At 41.7% G+C, this 19,120-nt stretch overlaps 1 protein-coding gene across 2 annotated transcripts in view; it reads left to right on the forward strand.

Annotated features, from left to right (window-relative positions):
• The window catches only part of PEX7 (peroxisomal biogenesis factor 7), an 81,427-nt gene that overhangs the window by 45,892 nt on the left and 16,415 nt on the right, over positions 1–19,120 (forward strand). For both annotated transcript variants that reach the window (XM_077813105.1, XM_077813104.1), the window contains exon 9: positions 13,034–13,133. In XM_077813105.1, the coding sequence (XP_077669231.1) occupies positions 13,034–13,133 (100 nt within the window). The remainder of the gene's footprint in view (positions 1–13,033; positions 13,134–19,120) is intronic.

Raw genomic sequence — 19,120 nt, forward strand, 5'->3', positions numbered from 1 at the left:
GGGGATAGAGCTGCACCACACTCAGTGCCTGTTCCAACCAGTGCCCAAGAAGAGGCAGATCCATACCTTACCTGCCGGGCTGCCTCACTGCACATATGGGCTGCTGCTTCTGCTGGCAGCTTCTCCAAATGACACCCCTCGCCAGGAGCATGGCAGAGCAGTGCAGCATCTCTGGCAAGGCTCCTTGCTGCCTGCCCGCACCTCGCCACAGCCACACCCGCTCAACTCCCAGTCACGCCAGACTCGCATTCCAGATCATGAGCTGCGGAGGGAGCTAATCCCAACACAGCTGCTGGGCCCTTTGGGGCTGGAGGACCCGCTCACTCCATGGGAACGGGGCTGGATGCCGTCTGCACGGGGCAGAGAGAGGACGCTCCATGCACCCTCCCCTCTAGCCCCGTACTGGCACTGCCCTATAGCCTCCTGCTACCCCTCCACCCACTGATTTACCCACTGGCTCTGCACAAATGTCTAGTTTTGCCAAAAAAGTCAGGATTCTGGGACAGAGCTTAAAAAGGGGACTGCTCCGGCCAAAATGGGATGTGTGGTCACCCTAACAAATAAGTGCCTAGTTATGGTGTTGGCTTTTTATTCATTATTAAGCACTATAACACAGAGCACAGAATTGTCTTCAGGTGTTAGTGTGCTAGATATAAAGTTAACACAACACTGTTCATTGTTTGTTTTGAAAGTGACCTGTCAAATAGCATAACTTGAGTATTATATTCTGACTGCCCAAAAGAACAGAGTGAGAGTGATGTTTAACATCATCATTAATAACTTGCGATAATTTACTCACTCCCAACATGTTATGAGAGCCCATCAGGCAGTCTGCTAGTCATGTCACCCTCATCATTAAAGGAAGCATACATGGGAAAGCAAGTCTGTATTTTCTCTAATATTCCACATCTTTCTACGTTCTAAATCTTTTACACCCTAAGGGATATTAAATAAGTTTGATAAAACTTTCGGGAGCTGTGCCCTATAGGAGAACCTAGGGATTTACCATCCCCCATGTAGGCTGTCTGCTGTTTCCTTAAGGCACCCTGCACCTATTAACACAGTTTTCCTTAAATATGCTTCATAGAGGACAATTCTTACCAAAAAAAAATTCTGATCTGCTTGGAGCCAAAAGAGGTGGGGAGCACAAATGGAAATCTGAGCAGGATGACTGCAGTAGACTGGGAATAATTGCTTATAATTAGGACTTATTTCTTTGTGTGCCTGTCACTGTGTGCTGCAAGTTCTAAAAATAGTTTAAACATTAATCACTTTATTTTTACATTTGAACACATCTTTCAGTTTAGCTCTTTGAGCCATTTTAAAATCTTTTCAAACTAATTTTGATCTGAAGGTTTGAAACAATCCGAATATTTCAAATCAGGAAGGTTCACACATCATTTTTATGTTTTACTATATGTGGGCAAACCCCTAAAATCTACTACATACACTGTTGCTAACGTTTCTTTCAACTGAATTTGTACTCTATTGATGACCCAAAGTTTGTGAGGTAGAGAAGGCTTTCTAATCCACATTGGCTTCCTTTATATTTCTAGGTGCAGATGAAACTGTTGATTGTAATTTTTAGATCCTCTAGTTATCCTAAAATAGCCAGGTCGTAATTATGTCTACACTGCAATTAGAAACCTGTGGCAGGCCCCTGCGAGCTGACTCAGGCTCGTAGCGCTTGGGGTAAGGGATTGTATAATTGCAGCATAGATGTTTGAGCTCAGATACCCGAGCCTGAATATCTACACTGCAGTTATACAGCCTATTAGCCTGAGCCCCACCAGCTCGAGTCAGCTGGCTTGGGCCAGCTGTGGGTTTTTAATTGCAGCATAGACATATGGTAGGCAATTAATTCTCCCTTGTGATACTTCAATAGTTGTGGTCAACCGAGACATCAAGACTGCATTCTTCAGGGGCTTCCTTTTCACTTTGGCTTCCGAAGGGGATGATTCATGGGTCAATGGAGAAACTTTTTAGTGGATTAGGAGTTTCTCTTGGGGAAAAAAAGGCGGGGGAGGGGGGAATTAATTTTAGACTCATATATTCATAGACTTTAAGGCCAGAAGGGACCATCATGATCATCTAGTCTGACTTCTTGCACATTGCAGGCCACAGAACCTCGCCTACCCACTCCTGTAATAGATCCATAGGTCACCTCTGGCTGAGTTACTGAGATCCTCAAATCACGAATGAAAGATTTCAAGTTACAGAGAATCCACCATTTACACTAGTTTAAACCTACCCCACCCCCTCCCAGGATCTCTGCCAATCTGACCCGGGGGAAATTCCTTCCCAACCCTAAATATGACAGTCAGTTGGACCCTGAGCATTTCAGCAAGACCCAGTAGCCAGACACCAGTAAAGAATTCTCTGTTGTAACTCAGAACCCTCCCTATCTAGTGTCTTGTTACCGGACTTCGGGGATATTAGCTACTAGCAGTCTCAGATCAGCTATATACCATTATAGGCAATCTCATCAGACCATCGCTTCCGTAAATTTATCAAGCTCAATCTTGAAGCCAGTTAGTTTTTTTGCCCCCACTGCTTCCCTTTGAAGACTGTTCCAGAATGTAAAGCACTTCAAGATAGTCATGCAATACATTTAAATATATGAAATGAAACCTGTTAATGATCTTCTCTTAAAGTCAATCAGTGCAGAAGTTCTCAGTACTTCTTGAGTTAAAATTTCTAATGTGCTCAAAGCCACTGAATTTGTAGTAGTATTGGCTTACCTTGGAACACTTTGCAGAGATGATGTTCACAATAAAAGGGCTTTCAGTAGGATATATTTAATCCTTTGCAGCAGAGGCATACATCCATAAATACACTCTTAAAGCTGGCCTGATACCATCTTAATACCTTTTTTTTTTTAATTTATCAAGCCTCCGGTTAGGTGCTGGTGTGCAGTGTCTGTGCCTAATGTGTTGGGGAGCTGGAGCAGCTATTGTGAAATAATGCCAAAAAAACATAAAATACTGATTCCGGTTAAAGCTACAACTGACATTTTAAAGATAATTTTGATGAAACAACAGTTTATAAATGGGTTCATCTCAGTGAGTCCTGGAAAATTTCATATAGGGCAGTGTGTGGTTTCTGGTAGTTTAAAGACTCAAAATGTGATGAAACTCCTCTTTAATTAATGCCGAATTTTTCTGACATCTATCAGAAAGAAGCTATGGGACCAGAAAAGAAAGTTGAATTTTGATGTAGAATGTGTTAGAGATGGGCAAGAATCACACCCTTACAGCCAAATACTAAGAACACTGATGAAGCTCAGATCTCAATCTGAACTTTGCAGCTGACCTTTGTTTATCTAACAGCCTAATCTGAAGCCTTGATCCAAATCTGAATTTTGTGGCTTAAATTTAGTGTTGTGTATGATTTACACACAAAAATAGGAGGTGGTAAGTACAGTAACAGTAGTAGTTATAGTTTATATTTTGATGTCTTGTGTCACCTACATGTATTTAGCAGAATATTGTGTGCACACACAAATACATACGGACACACTGTTCTGCCAAGTACATGCAGGTGTCATGAGAAATCTTAAATTACTAGTACACTTACCACCTCCTATTTTTGTCTGTCTAGATGAGCAATGGGGTGGTGGATGGCTGTCTCTCTGATTCATAATACGCATGTTCACTGTTCCTTTCTAATCGTTTATCTATGTTATGCGTACGTACAGTCATTTTGGTGATATTTGCAAGTGATGATGCTGCAAACACTAGACTTACTAAAAAGTTAGCACACATCTGTGCACAATATTTTAGTTCTTTCATTTGTGTCTACATGGACTTGAAACAAATATTTTAGTATGGAAGTAAACATTTGAAAACACAAACTCGCATGTAACATTTACTTAATTGATGTAAATTCTATGGACAGCTTCCTGCCTACACATGATGCTATTCTTTGAGATAAAGTTTGTTACAGTGACTGAGGTGGAATCTCTTTAAAACTTGGAAAATGTTGGCTGTAGACAGTCCTCATAATATAGTTCAGTAATTCAACCTCATAAGTAGATAGGGGGTCATCAGCCATCTGTGAAAATGAAATTTCAGTGAATGGCCACTATAATATTATCGAAAAATACAATCCAGATTGCTTGTATTTTCTATATTCTTCTGTTTCCTTAAATATTTTAATTATTAATAGCCAGCTAAAAACTGACAAGTGGAGAAGATTTTATAAGTGAGGTTATTTTTGAACTATACCAACATCTGAAATAACACTTTCTGGTGGAAAGTGTATCAAACTTGCTTGTACAAACAAAAAATTAGGGGTTTTTGTCTTTGTAGCTGTTACATCTATTTGTGATACGGATAAATTTAAACCTTTCACTTAGGCCCTGTCTGCATTTGGAAAATGATTTTGTTTCAATTAAGGGTAGAGCAGGCTTTCTGTAATGTGTATATAAAGAAATTAGGAGTGTTAACAGGCATAGGCTACAGTTTTTTCTGTAGGCCAGAGAGACCTTGCTCTGTATTTCTGTTTTACCTGACTTAGTTTAGCTGAACACATTGCTCATTTTTTTGAGTAAATCCTGGGGCATAAACCACCCACCCCTGCTGAGCCTCAATCATCTTCACCTGGACCCCATTTCCCCTGCACCCGGAACCCCCAACGAGCCCCTGTGCGTCTAGCTCCCCTACTGAATCACCTGTACCCAGATTGCCCCACAGAGAACACACTCACCCCACATCTGGATCCCTCCACGCTTGGATCCTGCCGGGCTGAGCCTGTTTGTCCCACATCTGGTACACCTGGCGCAGAGTGACAGGCCCAGCCCTTGCGCTGTGTCAGGGTCAGGTGCAGCCTCACCACTAAGTCCCTGTCCAGGAATGGGGAGAGTGGCCTTCAGGCTGATCTCCCACCTCATGCAACCACTGGCATGTGCTCCCCACTGCCATGCTGGAGCCTCCATATATATTTAATGACAAATAAAATTTTCAGGTTTTTAAAATACTGTGCACAGAATTTTTTTATTTTTTTTTTTGGCACAGAATTCCGTCAGTAGTAATAGCAGGAAGCCCTCTACAGGAAAGTGTTGTTCTGCCAAATGAAAGCATTTCTCACTGTGTTGCCAGAAGCATTGTTTGCTTCTGCAGGAGGCTGGGATTCTTTGTATTACAGACTGTCCATCAGTTGGCAGAGTACATTTAGCAACAATTAATGCCTTCCCTCGTCTGGTGGAGAACTGCTCGGTTTTCACCAGTACCACAATAGGCATAGTTTTAAAAGGCATCATCAGAATGTTTCTGCCAGTATCAAAATCTACAACAGCTTGGGACCTAAACCTGGTGCCGTTCACACTCATGGACCCACTATTTGAGCCCTTGACCTCCTACTCCATCTGCAGTTATCGATGAAGGTAGCCTTCCTCATGGCTATCACCTCTGCCAGGAGAGTAGGTGAGCTTGGGTCTCTTATGGTGGACCTGCCTTATTCAATCTTTTACAGGAACAAAGTATCCCTGAGATTGAACCCCAAGGTTCCCTGTGATTTTAACTTGAACCAGACAGTTCACCTGCTTGTCTTTTACCTTAAACCTCACAAGAGTAGGGAAATCAAGAAACCCCACTGCTGGATGTATGCAGAGCATTAGATTTTTCCCTAGGCAGGGCAAGGCCCTTTAGAAGGTCTCCAAGGTTATTTGTCTCCACAGCAGAGAGGATGAAAGGAAAAACTAGGTCTTCCCAAGGACTCTCAAAATGGCTTTCCAGTTGCATGCTCCTCTGCTATGTGATAGCAGAACCTCCTCCTCCTCAGTCCATCCGGGTTCACTCTACCAGAGCTCAGGCTGCCTCAGTGCCTTGCAAGGAATCCGACTTCTGCAGATTTGTAGAACTGCAGTTTAGGGCTCCACTCACATATTTACCAGGCAATATTCCCTTATTCAAGTCTCAGAGAAGGATACTTCCTTTGGCTCAGAGATCCTGCAAACTGTGGTACAGAGATCTTCCTCACACCCACCTCCTTGATGACCGTTTCTTGGGAATTACCCACAGAGGGACCGGCCCTCCAAGAAGAAAGGCAGGCTACTTGCTTTAGAGTAACTGTAATTCTTTGGCATGTGTGGTCCCTGTAGGTATTCATGACCTGCCATCCTTCCCCACTGTTTTGGATATTTATTTGATTCATGGTAGAGTAGGAACTGGAGAGGCAGGTGGTCAACGCTGCCCCTTATGCCCTCAGTTTGGAGCATGAGGAGGTGAAGGGTATAGGCATGGACCAGCAGACACTGCTATTGAAGAATTTTCCGTGCCATGCACACAGAGCACATGCACACCCATGGTGAATACCCATGGTGACCATGCATCTCAAGGAACTCCTGTCACTATATGTATGGTAAATGACTTTTCTTTTTCTGGGACAGTGAGGGATGTACTGTAACCCTTCCCCCACCTCTGCCCTAGCTGTGGTGTCTGCATGCCGCTCCAGCAGCTGCAAGTTTGTGCTGGTGATGGTGCTTGAAAAATGAATGTGTGTTTGTGGAATGTTTCATGTGTTGAGATGTCTGCAGCACCCCTGAAATTGTGGTGTGTTAAGAGACAAGTTTAACAAACGGTAAGAGCAGGAGAAAACTTTTCATTACTAATTGTGTATGAATACTCATAAAAACCCTTTAAAAATAGTCTGCTTGCAGTGTTTGCAACCTATATACTGAAGCATTGTGCTAATGCATGAGACGCAGATGTAACTGATAAGAAACTATTAGAAAAAGTGACAGTGACTGGGATATATGTATTGTCTAAGAATAGGGAGGTGCAGAAAGTAATCCAACTGCACAAATACTGAAAAGTAAACAAGGTCTTAAAATTCTTTCAATTTTAATCATTGAAGGTGCTGTACCTACTGTGTAAGAAAATGTAACAACTTTAACTTTATTTAGCTTTTAAATATTGTTGAGGCTTCGTCTTTTCTCAGATATTCAAGGTCAGAATGTGACTTGGTTAAACGTTATCTCAACAAAAATAGATAGCACAACATGCTTTAAACCTTCAAAGCATTAATTAATTCTGTGAGGTAGGTATTATTAGTATTATGATTATTATCACCACCATTTTTACAATTGAGGGAAGCTGAGCTGCAGAGTTCATCATCATCATGTTCCTATTATGCCTCTGGCATTTAGGGCAGTGATGAACTTCTCCACTCCTGTCTGTTTCTGGCAAGTCTTTCAGTGGTTCCCCAGCTATGCCCCAGGTTTTTCAGCTCGGCTTCCACAGCTCTTTGGTTGTTTTCAGGCGGCTTCATTTTCACTTGTCTTCAGGTGTCCATCTTATTGCTACTCTGGTGATGGAATCAGTTTCCATCCAAAGCACATGACAGATCCATCTCCAGCGCCTCCTGGCAATTATGGTGCTCATATCCTCTTGGCTGCACTGTGTTAGTAGATCTTGGTTTGAGATTGTTCTGGTCTAAAAGATATGGAGGATTTTTCTGAGGCAGGTTGTATGGAATGAAGACAGTTTGGACATGTCATACTTTCTCATTCCTCATCATTCTGCACTATAAAGTAGTGTTGAAAGTGCGCAGCTTTGATAAATCTTGTTTGGTTTTGGTGTTGTATTTTGACAATTTCCAGATTGTATTTACGCTCCTGAAGGTGTTCCTGGCTTTACTGATTTTCTTCTGGATGTCCTGGCTTGTTGCACCGTCCTGGCTGATGGTGCTGCCCAAGAATGTGAATGTTTCTGCATTGGTGAGAACATAATCCTCTATCCATACTGGTGTTGGTGAGGCAATATTAAAGGTCATGATATCTGTCTTCTTGCGATTGATTTTCAGTCCGATTTGCTGGCTGAATGCGTTGAGTCGAGTTGTTTTTTCTTGTATATGGTGTTGGATATGTGATAGGAGAGTGACATCATTTGCGAAGTCCAGATCTTCAAGGGATGAGAAAAGTGTCCGTTTAATGCCTCTTGGCATGTCTTCTGTTGTACACCACATTACCCAGTTGATGGCAATGTTGAAGAGGATTGCAGGCATGACACACCCTGACGTACTCTGATTTTGACTTCGAAACTGAGTTCGCTGTGATCAACACTGCATGTAAAGTTGAAATAGAATCTTTTGATGACGTTGATTATATGGAAAGGAATTCCATATGCCCGCAGAATGCTCCATGGGCTGGTCCTGTGAATGCTATAAAAAGCCTTCTCAAAGTCTATGAAATTTATGTAAAGTTGCCATTGCCATTCTAAGCACTGTTCTATTATGTTTCGTAGAGTGAAGATCTGGTCTGTGCATTCATGCCATTTCCAAAAACCAGCTTGTTCTTTTCTGAGAACAGTATCAACTGTCTCTGATATATGCTGGACCATGATCTTACACAACACTTTGCTTGGCACAGATAAGAGTGTGATACCACACCAGTTATTACAATCACTGAGAGTTCCTTTCTTTGGTATCTTCACTATAACCCCACTGGTCCACTCATCTGGCACTTTTTCCCTTTCCCAGACTGATGGAAATAGAGGGGCCAGGATAGATGCTGCTAATTTATGATTTACCTTAAACAATTCTGCATTCAAGTTATCCTTGCCAGGAGCTTTCCCATTTTTTAAGGATTTGATGGCTTGAATGACTCTTCCTTAGTTGGGGTGTCTGTGTTGATATTAAAATCTTCTTCTGCCTCTTGGATGTTTACTTCCTTTTTAGGTGACTCCCTGTTCAGCAATTCTTTGAAATGCTCTGTCCGGTGCATTTTTTGTTCTTTTTCGGTTGTTAGTAGGTGTCCTTGTTTGTTCCTGATGAGAGAGTTCGTTGGTGTCTGTCGTTTACCACTGATAAGCTGTGTCATTTTGTAGACGGTTCCTTGTTCACCACGAGCAGCTGCAGCCTCTGCTTGTGTTGCCAGATTATCAATATAATGCTGTTTGTCCACTCTCACAAGGTGTTTGACCTCCCGGTATGCCTTGCTATACTGCTCATGGTATTCATCCTTTAGCTTCTGGGATTTTGTGTCTAGAACTTTTTTCTTCAGGGCTCGTCTGGTTTCTATGGCGTTCCATGTTCTGGGTGTGGAAGGAAGGGTCCACTCCTTCCTTCTCTTCTGCCCGTAGCCTAGACAGGCTTCACTGCTGTCATAAATATAAAGGGAAGAGTAACAATCTTCCTGTATACAGTACTATAAAATCCCTCCTGGCCAGAGGCACAATATCCTTTTACCTGTAAAGGGTTAAGAAGCTCAGGTAACCTGGCTGGCATCTGACCAAAAGGACTAATAAGGGGACAAGATACTTTCAGATCTGGGGCGGGGAAAGGCTTTTGTCTGTCTGTTCTGTGTGCTTGCTGGAGAGAGATCAAGAAATCCAATTCCATTAGAATTAGTAAGTACTTGCAAGGAAATGTGTTAGTTTACTTTTGTTTTGGCTTGTGATTTTCTCTGTGCTGAGAGGAAGGTGTATTCCTTGTTTTCTTTTTGTAACTTTAAAGTTTTTGTCCAGAGGGAAATCCTCTGTGTTTTAAATCTGATGCCCTGTGAGATTAGCTTCCCTTCTAATTTTACAGAGGTGCTTCTTTTACCTTTTTTCTTTCTAATAAAGTTCTGTTTCTTTTAAGAGCTTGACGGATTTCTCTATTGTCCTAAGACCCAGGGGTTTGGATCTGTGATCACTTTGTAACCAATTGGTTAGGATATTATTCTCAAGCCTCCCCAAGAAAGAGGGTGTAAGGGCTTGGGGGGATATTTTGGGGGAATAGGAACTCCAAGTGGTCCTTTCCCTGATTCTTTGTTAAATCATTTGGTGGTGGCAGCGTACCCTTCAAGGGCAAAGCGTTTGTACCTTCAGGAAGTTTTACCCTAAGCTGGTAGAAATAAGCTTAGAGGGTCTTTCATGCGGGTTCCCACATCTGTACCCTAGAGTTCAGAGTGGGGAGGGAACCCTGACAACTGCTCTGTTCATAAATTGCTGTTCCTTTGTCCCACTTCTTGTTGATCTCCTCATCTGCATTTCCCTCCTCTTCATCAAGGTCTGCAAGTGCTTGAAACCTGTTCTTTAACTGCAGAATGAAGGCTTTCTGTATTTCAAGGGACTTTAGCTTATCAATATCATAGCGTCTATGTCCCTTGTTTGGTGGTCCCACACTTCTCAGTTTTAGCTTGATGGAGTCTGTCACAAGGTGGTGGTAACTGCCAACATCTGCATCTCTCCTCACTTTCACATCTGTCAGTGAGCGTCGCCATTTGCCATTGATCATGATATGGTCATCTGGTTCTTTTCTGTGCCATTTGGAGAACACCATGTCAGCTTGTGAATTTCACGATGTTCAAATAGGGTTCCACCAGTGACTAGGTCATTCATATTGCAGAAGTCAACAAACCTTTCTCTGTTTTCATTCATGGTCCCACACCCGTGTCTTCCCATTGGTCTGTCATTGTTTGTGTTGTTCTTACTGACCTTGGCATTCAAGTCTCCCATGACAATAGTTAAGTCGTGGTGTGGTACTCTCTCTAACTCCACCTGGAGTGTAGGGTAGAATTTATCCTTTACTTCTTCATCACTGTCATTTATAGGAGCGTAGCACTGAATCAGGGTGATATTATTATGTTTCCCTTTCAGTCTGGCTCTCATAAGTCTGATGATGATGAATTTCCATTCAAGTAGGGAATGCTCCACTCCCTTCTTCAAAAGGATGGCAACACTCTCATGGTGTTGTCCATCATCCCGTCCAGAAAATAGCAAAATTTCTCCCGAGGCTGCTGTTAATCTTCCTGATCCCATCCATCTGCTCTCATTGACACCCAGGATGTATAAGCTGTAGCATTTCATCTCTGCTGCGACCTGAGCTAGCTTCCCTGTTTTGAACATTGTCCGTACTTTCCAAAAACCAAGTTTGGATTTTGTCTTGGTGTTGAGCACTTCAGTCTTCATGCCAGTGGCTTCCTTTCAGCTTTCACCACTGGCAGTCATACAGGTCATTGGCTCCTGAAGGCCGTCACACACAGTAACGGTTGATTTCTCCATCGTGGTTTCCGTAAAATATATTTTGTTTTTTACAGGACAGGGTTGTTAGCTCTGTGCCTAACCCCCAACCTGAAGGACCAGGATGTCTGTTTTGTCTGGCCCCTCCTGCACAGACCAATCCTGCATGGTTGAACCTCCTAGGAGCAAAAAGCCCCCGTCGACACAGATTCTGGGGATCGTTAGAGCATGCAAGCTGTCCTGCCACAACAAGGCACGGACAGCAGAGGACAGGAGCTGAAGAGTTATTTGCCATTTATCCTCCAGTAAATTGCTATCAGCCAAGGTTAACTCAGGAGTTCATGGCTCTCAGTCCAGTACTCAGGCACCTAAAGTTCATATCCTCTCTGTAATCTTGTGTTTAGGATACATTTATATTCAAGTAGGTCTGTTCAGAATATCTTCCTTAAAAATTTCTATGAAACTTTCACTGGACTATAAGGCTCTGAAATTGTATGTCATATGTGAACTTTTGCTGACATAATTTTGTGTAATAGTAACGAGACTGTCCTATTATACTTTAAACGGCTTTCAGGTCAGTTTTTGTTGTAGTTTCTTTCCACACAAAATCTATAGCTCCCTCTGAATCTTAAATTTGAACTAAATTTAAAGAGAATGCAAAATGAACACAATAAGGAAGGCCCCCACTAATTCTTAGAAGCTACAAGACTTGCTTCCTTATCTGTTTGAACAGACAAATTTAACAGTGAAATTGTTCATTCTGTGCTTATATGTTCTTCTGCTTCCATTTCCCTGTAAAATGAGCTGTTTATATTACCTCTGTTGTACTAGGAAGATGTAAAGAGGGTTGTTGCTATGGCTTAGCCATTGTGTCGATACCACTCTGCTCATTTATTAAGAAAATAACACAGGCAGGTTAAACAAACTAATTCTGTTAGCTCCACTGTTTGCTGTTTACCAGAACTGATCTGCTGAACCTACAGTCCTTTCTGTGTAACTAGCATTGATGATTATTTCTCTCATTCATTATTATCAGGTCCACCTGGAAAAAAGAACAGGGGTGTGGCATGCATATTATAGAAAAACAAAAGAATATCTCAAACTGCTATGGGAAACTGTAATGTGTACAGAGACTGGCACTAGCTGCCAACCACAATAGCTCAGTAAACCCTGCAGCCCCTGGGTTTTGGTGCACATTTTTCCCCTGTGGACAATACCGCAGAATCAAAGAAGTTTGACGCTTTATTATTTCTCTGTCCTCATTACAATTTAGAGTTCCTCTCAATTTAGTCATCTGAAAATTTCATTAACATGCTGAATGCATTTTTCCAGATCTCAGGTAGCAATCTTTATGGTAACCCATTAGACACTACTTCCCCTCCTACCCCTGCTTCCTGTATTTTGCCTATTATTACTAATTTTTAATGCTTATATTATACCCATTATGGTTCATACCATGTTTTGGGGAGTGACTGGGGGTTAAAACTGTAGAAATAGAAGAGTTTAGAATTACATTTTTTCCCAAAAGTCTTAGATGAGTGAATTATCAGTGAAATTAAAATTAAGTCAAATCATTCCCTTTAGTGTATAAATCAGTTAGAAAAATGCAATGGCATATTGTGTTTTATAGAAGTCTGCTCCCAAATAAATCTGAGGTCAGGAGCAATCAATATTTATAAGCCTTTTGTAATTTTCAGTAAACAGACAGCCCCACATCAGACATTGCAGAAAAAAAACATTTTGAGTTGCCCTGAAATGTGTGTCATAGATATAACTTGGCAGATATTAAGAGGAATTGGATCTTAATAAAGAAGGCCAGCCTACCACTTTTTTACAGATTATCTGTAGTGCAGATCATTGGTGCCAGCTCTGTTATCTCAGTTTCCGTAATGGGATAAAGGAGATGGTTTTCCTTAATGAAGTCCTTAGATCAGCAAAGGGTTTTGCAGAAATGGGATTAATTGTATTCCTTAAGTGGGTGGGTTTGGTTTTTAAAAGGTTCTGGCAGCATCAGGCATATCAGTATCCTACATTATATTTTTTAAATGCCCTTTCAGTTACCATCATTGTTTGTTTTTTTGTTTCTGTAGATTCTGGGACTTTTCCAAGCCTAACCCCTTGCTGGAGACTGTGGAGCATCATACAGAGTTTACATGTGGACTAGATTTAAGCCTTCACAACCATGGTCAGGTAACAGATAAGATGATTTTATGTTTCACTTGTCTATTACAGCCAATACAATCACAGCTGAATTGCAGACTCCATCATGAGCAGCAGCCATCGGTTTGTAGAATGCCTCAGGCAAAGGGTCTGGCTGAATGCAGGTTAAAATAAAACACATGTAGTGCCATTTTTATTTGAGAAATGATTACTTGTCTGTAGATGGCGGCCTGGGAAGAAGTTGCAAAAGCAGGCAGAGTTGAAATCCATATTGATTGCAGGTGGAAGCAAAAATTACTTTGATTTGGGAGCAAGAGTACTAGAGAAGGTGCCAAGTTCAGATCTAGTGTTCAGACCTGCAAAAAGAAAAGGAGGACTTGTGGCCCCTTAGAGACTAACAAATTTATTTGAGCATAAGCTTTCATGAGCGACAGCTCACTTCATCGGATGCATTCAGTGGAAAATACAGTGGGGAGATTTATATACAAGGAGAACATGAAACAATGGGTGTTACCATACACACTGTAACGAGAGTGATTAGGTAAGGTGAGCTATTACCAGCAGGAGAGTGGGGGGGGCGGGGGCGGGGACAGGGGCAGGGGAACCTTTTGTAGTGATAATCAAGGTGGGCTATTTCCAGCAGTTGACAAGAATATCTGAGGAACAGCGGGGGGAGAGGGGATAAACATGGGGAAATAGTTTTACTTTGTGTAATGACTCATCCACTCCCAGTCTTTATTCAAGCCTAAATTAATTGTATCCAGTTTGCAAATTAATTCCAATTCAGCAGTCTCTCGTTGGAGTCTGTTTTTGAAGTTTTTTTGTTGAAGAATTGCCACTTTTAGGTCTGTAATCAAGTGACCAAAGAGATTGAAGTGTTCTCCGACTGGTTTTTGAATGTTATAATTCTTGACATCTGATTTGTGTCCATTTATTCTTTTACGTAGAGACTGTCCACTTTGGCCAGTGTACATGGCAGAGGGGCACTGCTGGCACATGATGGCATATATCACATTGGTAGATGTGCAGGTGAACGAGCCTCTGATAGTGTGGCTGATGTGATTAGGCCCTATGATGGTGTCTCCTGAATAGATATGTGGACACAGTTGGCAATGGGCTTTGTTGCAAGGATAGGTTCCTGGGTTAGTGGTTCTGTTGTGTGGTGTGTGGTTGCTGGTGAGTATTTGCTTCAGGTTGGGGAGCTGTCTGTAAGCAAGGACTGGCCTGTCTCCTAAGGTCTGTGAGAGTGATGGGTCGTCCTTCAGGATAGGTTGTAGATCCTTGATGATGCATTGGAGAGGTTTTAGTTGGGGGCTGAAGGTGATGGCTAGTGGCGTTCTATTATTTTCTTTGTTGTGCCTGTCCTGTAGTAGGTAACTTCTGGGTACTCTTCTGGCTCTGTCAATCTGTTTCTTCACTTCAGCAGGTGGGTGTTCAGACCTGGTTAGAGATGGGCCAGTCATTAAATGTGGATCCAGTACTAGGAATGAACTTCTCCAAAGTTCAAGAATGCTTGGATGTTGCCTTTTGCTTTAAGCCCACCTCTAGAGGAGACAAAATACATTATTTTAATTGTAGAAATCCAAAACATTAATGTCCTGGGGGATGAGATTTGGTAAATCAAGGCTAATCATTTGAGTATTGATTGTCCTGGGGTTACTTGATAGTCTACATCTGTGTAATAGTTTAGGAACTAGAGTAAAGCCAAGTAAACTCACCCTTTGGCAGTGGATAATATATACATACAGATGGTATTACATTTAACTGCTCCTGAGTTTGTGCAACAGAAAAAGGGAAGTGATGGCTTATAGGTGACTCATATGCTTTGTATGTATTTAGTTTTAATCTATTGTGTGACATCCAGCTATCATAGCAATGAGTGCTGTAAAAATGCTGAAATAAAGAAATATGTATAATGAAGTCAAAATATAATTAAGAAGTAATTGAAATAAATCTTTGAAATGAACACATATAGCATCTCAGTGGCTTCCAGTTTGAATATCTGTTGCCTCTCTCTAACTTCCACTTTGAACCTTTTCTTGATAGTTTAAAGATTTGGAATGTGTATCTAAGAGCAATACTGTTAGTACAGTTGTAGTTGTTTAAGCCAAGAGGGTGGGTGAGCTGTAGTGCAAATTGTATGAATCAGTTTGCTTTGTCAGAAAATTAAGGATACAGGGTTTATTTAACCAGACATGATTGGATTTTTTGCCCCCAGGTTGTATTTAGATATCTCTCAATACTGAAATAATTGAAACTTGATTCTGTTTACTGTACAGCTGAGGCAGGTACAGCATGTTGCCTACCGTGCACAAATCAAATGGAAATGGTATTCTGGTATATAATAAACATCATTTCTCCCAATATCCAAAATATCCTAGACCAAACAGTGGGCTGTTATTACCCTGTACAGATGCCTACATCATCTAACTTCAAAAAAACTTTTTTAGATCATAGTAGGGGGAGGCTCCTGGGTAATTGAGAGAACTATGCAAGATGAACAAACAGAATTCCAAATTAGGCTCAGACTACACTCGGTTTTTATTTTTTGTTTACAAACTGTGTTCAAACATCTGTCCAACTAGAACAGCTTGTGACATGGCGTGGGCAGCTAGTGTCAGGGCAGGTCTGTAATTAAGAAGCTGTGCCGCTGCAGCGTTTTCTGGCAGCGTGGTTAATCCACCTCTGCGAGAGGCGGAAGCTGTATTGATGGGTGAAGCCCTTCCGTGGACAGTGATGTATCTATGTACGTTTGTAGTGTAGACCTGGCCTCACTGAGGCCAAATGGTTTTAAATGTTTAAAAACCCACGAAAAGATTGGGTAGGGACTTTTATCATAGGGCCTTTTCCCTATACAATACTGCCCTTCCCTAGTTTTTCTGCTCATAGGCCTAGGGCTCTTTTGAGGCTCACCTGGGTATGTATTTAGACACCACTTAAAGGAAAGCGTCCTTTAGACTTGAATTCAGACTACACCATGGAATCACCTACGGCTGTTCCAAAGCTCAGAGAAAACATAGTTGCAAATTGAGTGGCTGTGTAGTTTGTCTATACAGTGTTCAATGGGTCTGGCTTCAGAGGAGGCCTTCTGGCACATTCTCTTCTAGAGTGGGACTTCATTCACGGGGTGAATTTCACCTACAATGAATAGTAGTACTATACATAATGGAAATAAGGCACATCCTACAACCATATCATGTTCCAACTCATATCATACGGTCCCTCTCTTCTTCTTTGGTTGGTTTTTGTTTTGTGATAGCTCTTAGGAGCTCTTGTGATGAACCATGATCCCATTGTGCAAGGTGCTATACAAAAACAGAAGAAAAAGACAGTGGTGAGCGCATCTGAACTAGCTAAGGGATGTGCCAAATGTCATTTTGTTGGGGCAGATTGTGCCAAGGCAGTTGAACAGTTGAGCTTGGGGTAGGTTATATCAACTAACAGGGGAGGTTCACACTATGTAAGCCTTTCAAAGAAGTAGTTGTTGCTAGCAGGGAAGTAATCTTAAAACTTGTTAGGGGGCAACTTGATTGAAAATCAACAGAAGTTTGTGTTTTGCAATGTGAGCAGGACGTTGCAATCATGAATTAGTGTTTAATCAGCTCTTATTTGTGTGACTTAGATAATAGCCATGTCATAAATATAAAGGGAAGGGTAAACACCTTTAAAATCCCTCCTGGCCAGAAGAAAAACCCTTTCACCTGTAAAGGGTTAAGAAGCTAGGATAACCTTGCTGGCACCTGACCAAAATGACCAATGAGGAGACAAGATACTTTCAAAGCTGGAGGGGGGGAGAAACAAAGGCTCTCTCTGTCTGTGTGATGCTTTTGCTGGGAACAGAAAAGGAATGGAGTCTTAGAACTTAGTAAGTAATCTAGCTAGATATGCATTAGATTCTGTTTTGTTTAAATGGCTGATAAAATAAGCTGTGCTGAATGGAATGTATATTCCTGTTTTTGTGTCTTTTTGTAACTTAAGGTTTTGCCTAGAGGGATTCTCTGTGTTTTGAATCTGATTACCCTGTAAGGTATTTACCATCCTGATTTTACAGAGGTGATTCTTTTTACTTTTTCGTCAATTAAAATTCTTCTTTTAAGAACCTGATTGCTTTTTCATTGTTCTTAAGATCCAAGGGTTTGGGTCAGTGTTCACCTATGCAAATTGGTGAGGATTTTTATCAAGCCTTCCGCAGGAAAGGGGGTGTAGGGTTTGGGGAGGATATTGGGGGGGAAGATGTTGCCAAGCGGGCTCTTTCACTGTTATATATTTGTTAGATGCTTGGTGGTGGCAGCAATAAAGTCCAAGGGCAAAAGGTAAAATAGTTTGTACCTTGGGGAAGTTTTAACCTAAGCTGGTAAAAATAAGCTTAGGGTGCTTTCATGCAGGTCCCCACATCTGTACCCTAGAGTTCAGAGTGGGGAAGGAACCTTGACAAGCCACAAATAGCAAGGTTTAAAAGTACAGCTACATTGAACATCCAATTCATCTTGTCATGACACTGAACTTATTTCTACAGGAGTATGAAGAAATAAGGAATATTACTTTGCATATCATAAATTGCATGAAATTGTGGACTTTTGTTCTAAAGCTGCCTAATGCTCCCTAATGCTCAAGGCAAACATGAGAAAAATGAAAGCCCTGGATTTTGTTTGAAAGCCTTTCTTCATTTCTGTGCCTACTTATCAGGTCTGCTCTGTACACCTCAGAGAGCACCCAGTGCAGTGTGTAAATGAATGCTTTCTATAAAGCAGGTTCTTCGTTTGGCGGCTGTCTGAGAACAGGATGAGGATTTCAAAAGGTGGGGAATCCCTTCAGCTTCTCTTTACCGGATCTGTGGACTGTAAGCTGCAATTGAGTTTTCAAAATTGCAGTCCTGTGTGATTTTTAAAAGAACAATGGTGGTAACCATTTTCAAGCACTGATTAAAGGAAGAATATATTAAACATAAGTGACAGCAACATATCAAATCAGAACAGGACGTTTACAATGTACAGTGCTGAAAAGTACAAGCTGGGGATTAAAAATGAATACAAAGAGGAATATGAAGAAGAATAAAAACACAATACTCCAGTTTGATTTGTTATTTAAATGCACGATCAGGCTTGGAATTTAAAATAGCTTGCATGCAACAGGGCACAAAGTGTGCATACTTGATTTGCATGCTTGTTTATTATGGTTGCTTGCATAATTATTGTAATTCTATATACAAAAGGATAAATGTCAAGTGGCCATTTGTACTGACAATTATGCATTTGTGCAATTCTAAGAGGTGTGGGAGTTAGATTCTCTTATTTTCTCTAGACCTTTTGTGCTGCTGCTGCATTTCCAGAGTTGTGGATTTCCCTGACACACGTCAGGTGGCATAGATCTGGTTTCCCTTCCACCCACTCAGTACCTGACATTCACTATTTTTTTCCCACTGAATGCATCCGATGAAGTGAGCTGTAGCTCACGAAAGCTTATGCTCAAATAAATTTGTTAGTCTCTAAGGTGCCACAAGTACTCCTTTTCTTTTTGCGAATACAGACTAACACAGCTGCTACTCTGAAACCTGACACAGGGAGTGTATCAAGATTGAGAGATATATGGTCAGAGTGCTGCTGTGCTCCAGGTAGAATGTGGCTTCTTAAAAGCCATAGCTAGCCTATGTAGATTATGCCCAGAGGTCTGGCGAAGAATCTGGGCTTGGGTCTGAAGACCTTTCAGATGAATGCGGACACTGTTGATCACGTAACACAGAGTTGCGATTTTCCTTGGTGTTAATTTTCTTTCCTTCATCCCTCAGGCTGTTGTGCACTATACTACACACCAGCTGGTTGCATAGGTGCCGCCCTCCTCTCCAGAGAAGGGTGGGGGGGGGAGGGCTGCAGCTGGCAGGGCGGGCTCTGGGGTGCAGGAGGATGGGACTGAGCGGTTCGGAGGGTGGGAGGGGGATCAGGGCTGGGGCAAGGGGTGGGGCACTGGAGGGGGGAAGGGGCACAGGCTCCGGACGGTGCTTACCTCAGGTAGCTCACGGA

This window comes from Eretmochelys imbricata, chromosome 3 (assembly GCF_965152235.1).
Source record: "Eretmochelys imbricata isolate rEreImb1 chromosome 3, rEreImb1.hap1, whole genome shotgun sequence".
Taxonomy (NCBI): Eukaryota; Metazoa; Chordata; order Testudines; family Cheloniidae; genus Eretmochelys; species Eretmochelys imbricata.